At 51.5% G+C, this 4,152-nt stretch overlaps 1 protein-coding gene across 1 annotated transcript in view; it reads right to left on the bottom strand.

Annotated features, from left to right (window-relative positions):
- Positions 1–652: 652 nt before the first annotated feature.
- necab1 (N-terminal EF-hand calcium binding protein 1) overlaps positions 653–4,152 on the bottom strand; it is a 162,638-nt gene continuing 159,138 nt past the window's right edge. The window contains exon 13 of the mRNA XM_064982557.1: positions 653–968. Coding sequence (XP_064838629.1) covers positions 940–968 — 29 coding nt within the window. The 3' untranslated portion in view covers positions 653–939. The remainder of the gene's footprint in view (positions 969–4,152) is intronic.

The raw sequence follows: 4,152 nt of genomic DNA, 5'->3' as shown, positions 1-4,152 counted from the left end.
GCTAACAGGGTAAACACAGAGGAGCATGACACAGCATCATCCTAACAGGGTAAACATCTAGGAGCATAAACAGCATCATCCTAACAGGGTAAACATCTAGGAGCATGACGCAGCATCCTCCTAACAGGGTAAACATCTAGGAGCATGACGCAGCATCCTCCTAACAGGGTAAACATCTAGGAGCGTGGACCAGCATCATCCTAACAGGGTAAATATCTAGGAGCATGACACAGCATCATCCTAACAGGGTAAACATCTAGGAGCGTGGACCAGCATCATCCTAACAGGGTAAACACCTAGGAGCATGACACAGCATCATCCTAACAGGGTAAACATCTAGGAGCATGACACAGCATCATCCTAACAGGGTAAACATCTAGGAGCATGACACAGCATCATGCTAACAGGGTAAACATCTAGGAGCATGACACAGCATCATGCTAACAGGGTAAACACAGAGGAGCATGACGCAGCATCATCCTAACAGGGTAAACATCTAGGAGCATGACACAGCATCATCCTAACAGGGTAAACATCTAGGAGCATGACACAGCATCATCCTAACAGGGTAAACATCTAGGAGCATGACACAGCATCATCCTAACAGGGTAAACATCTAGGAGCATGACACAGCATCATCCTAACAGGGTAAACATCTAGGAGCATGACACAGCATCATCCTAACAGGGTAAACATCTAGGAGCATAAACAGCATCATCCTAACAGGGTAAACATCTAGGAGCATGGAACAGCATCATCAATACACAGCTAATGAGGAAGGGACACAAAGGTCTGATACATAATAATTCAGAATGACTTCACAGTACAAGTTGACAGTATTGTGTGTGTGCACTTCTTCCCAATGCTAATGATAGACGATAGACTACAAACTACGTTTCTGATTGATAGCGGTCCTCAGTCGGCCTGGCGTGATGTCATTTAGTTGTTGTTTAGGACCCACCAGGAGGCTGAGAAGAGAGGGAGAGAGAGAGAGAGAGAAAATAGGGAGAGGAGGGAGGGAGAGAAGAGAGAAAAGAGAGAAGAGAGGGAGAAAAGACACACTAACTCACAAACACTGATCCATTACATGATAAACCACTTCCAAATCAACAGGTCTAAATTGTCCTCCTCAGAATCAACTCCCTGGGAGGCCGGAGGGCGAAGGAGATCGTGTTCAAGAAAAGAGAGGACTATATTGATTGAGCTGGCAAGATGGAATCGATGGAGGTCCTCTGTAGCTCAGTAGGTAGAGCATGGCGCTAGAAATGCCAGGGTAGTGGGTTCAATTCCCAGGACCACCCATATGCAAAATGAATGACTGGAACTTGCTTTGTATGAAAGTGTCTGGTTAATGGCATATAGTTAGTCAATAGCCATGTGTCTCCACCCCTGTGCACACTCTAGCCATGCACTCTCTCCAGGTCCTGATTGGCTAGCCAGCCTGCCCCAGGCTCTCAAAGGGAGTAAATATTGCCCATACCAGAACTGTTTGTTGTTTCAGTCTGTGAGCATGGTTGGACTTTTGTACATGGGATGTGTGAGAATACTTCATCCCCATGTTCGTCTTCCTCAGTGTGTTTAAATGAACTTCCTGTGTGTTAATTCTTGGGCTGTTTCATTCCCCTCTAACCAGGGTCCGTTAGTCACAAACCGGTCCGTTAGTCACAAACCGGTCCGTTAGTCACAAACCGGTCCGTTAGTCACAAACCAGTCCAATACGTAGAGCCGGGTCCTCTCTAACCAGGGTCCGTTAGTCACAAACCAGTCCAATATGTAGAGCCGGGTCCCCTCTAACCAGGGTCCGTTAGTCACAAACCAGTCCAATATGTAGAGCCGGGTCCTCTCTAACCAGGGTCCGTTAGTCACAAACCGGTCCAATACGTAGAGCCGGGTCCTCTCTAACCAGGGTCCGTTAGTCACAAACCAGTCCAATACGTAGAGCCGGGTCCCCACTAACCAGGGTCCGTTAGTCACAAACCAGTCCAATACGTAGAGCCGGGTCCCTACTAACCAGGGTCCGTTAGTCACAAACCAGTCCAATACGTAGAGCCGGGTCCCCTCTAACCAGGGTCCGTTAGTCACAAACCAGTCCAATACGTAGAGCCGGGTCCCTACTAACCAGGGTCCGTTAGTCACAAACCAGTCCAATACGTAGAGCCGGGTCCCCTCTAACCAGGGTCCGTTAGTCACAAACCAGTCCAATACGTAGAGCCGGGTCCCCTCTAACCAGGGTCCGTTAGTCACAAACCAGTCCAATACGTAGAGCCGGGTCCCCTCTAACCGGGGTCCGTTAGTCACAAACCAGTCCAATACGTAGAGCCGGGTCCCCTCTAACCAGGGTCCGTTAGTCACAAACCAGTCCAATACGTAGAGCCGGGTCCCCACTAACCAGGGTCCGTTAGTCACAAACCAGTCCAATACGTAGAGCCGGGTCCCCTCTAACCAGGGTCCGTTAGTCACAAACCAGTCCAATACGTAGAGCCGGGTCCCCTCTAACCGGGGTCCGTTAGTCACAAACCAGTCCAATACGTAGAGCCGGGTCCCCTCTAACCAGGGTCCGTTAGTCACAAACCAGTCCAATACGTAGAGCCGGGTCCCCTCTAACCAGGGTCCGTTAGTCACAAACCAGTCCAATACGTAGAGCCGGATCCCCTCTAACCAGGGTCCGTTAGTCACAAACCAGTCCAATACGTAGAGCCGGGTCCCCTCTAACCGGGGTCCGTTAGTCACAAACCAGTCCAATACGTAGAGCCGGGTCCCCACTAACCAGGGTCCGTTAGTCACAAACCAGTCCAATACGTAGAGCCGGGTCCCCTCTAACCAGGGTCCGTTAGTCACAAACCAGTCCAATACGTAGAGCCGGGTCCCCTCTAACCAGGGTCCGTTAGTCACAAACCAGTCCAATACGTAGAGCCGGGTCCCTACTAACCAGGGTCCGTTAGTCACAAACCAGTCCAATACGTAGAGCCGGGTCCCCTCTAACCGGGGTCCGTTAGTCACAAACCAGTCCAATACGTAGAGCCGGGTCCCCTCTAACCAGGGTCCGTTAGTCACAAACCAGTCCAATACGTAGAGCCGGGTCCCCTCTAACCAGGGTCCGTTAGTCACAAACCAGTCCAATACGTAGAGCCGGGTCCCCTCTAACCAGGGTCCGTTAGTCACAAACCAGTCCAATACGTAGAGCCGGGTCCCCTCTAACCGGGGTCCGTTAGTCACAAACCAGTCCAATACGTAGAGCCGGGTCCCCTCTAACCAGGGTCCGTTAGTCACAAACCAGTCCAATACGTAGAGCCGGGTCCCCTCTAACCAGGGTCCGTTAGTCACAAACCAGTCCAATACGTAGAGCCGGGTCCCCTCTAACCAGGGTCCGTTAGTCACAAACCAGTCCAATACGTAGAGCTGGGTCCCCTCTAACCAGGGTCCGTTAGTCACAAACCAGTCCAATACGTAGAGCTGGGTCCCCTCTAACCAGGGTCCGTTAGTCACAAACCAGTCCAATACGTAGAGCCGGGTCCCCACTAACCAGGGTCCGTTAGTCACAAACCAGTCCAATACGTAGAGCCGGGTCCCCTCTAACCAGGGTCCGTTAGTCACAAACCAGTCCAATACGTAGAGCCGGGTCCCCTCTAACCAGGGTCCGTTAGTCACAAACCAGTCAATACGTAGAGCCGGGTCCCCACTAACCAGGGTCCGTTAGTCACAAACCAGTCCAATACGTAGAGCCGGGTCCCCTCTAACCAGGGTCCGTTAGTCACAAACCAGTCCAATACGTAGAGCCGGGTCCCCTCTAACCAGGGTCCGTTAGTCACAAACCAGTCCAATACGTAGAGCCGGGTCCCTACTAACCAGGGTCCGTTAGTCACAAACCAGTCCAATACGTAGAGCCGGGTCCCTACTAACCAGGGTCCGTTAGTCACAAACCAGTCCAATACGTAGAGCCGGGTCCCCTCTAACCAGTGTCCGTTAGTCACAAACCAGTCCAATACGTAGAGCCGGGTCCCCTCTAACCGGGGTCCGTTAGTCACAAACCAGTCCAATACGTAGAGCCGGGTCCCCTCTAACCGGGGTCCGTTAGTCACAAACCAGTCCAAAACGTAGAGCCGGGTCCCCACTAACCAGGGTCCGTTAGTCACAAACCAGTCCAATACGTAG

The sequence above is a fragment of the Oncorhynchus masou genome, chromosome 13, assembly GCF_036934945.1.
Source record: "Oncorhynchus masou masou isolate Uvic2021 chromosome 13, UVic_Omas_1.1, whole genome shotgun sequence".
Taxonomy (NCBI): Eukaryota; Metazoa; Chordata; class Actinopteri; order Salmoniformes; family Salmonidae; genus Oncorhynchus; species Oncorhynchus masou.
The sequence above is the reverse complement of the archived record's forward strand: the minus strand, read 5'-3'. Positions and strand labels throughout refer to the sequence as shown.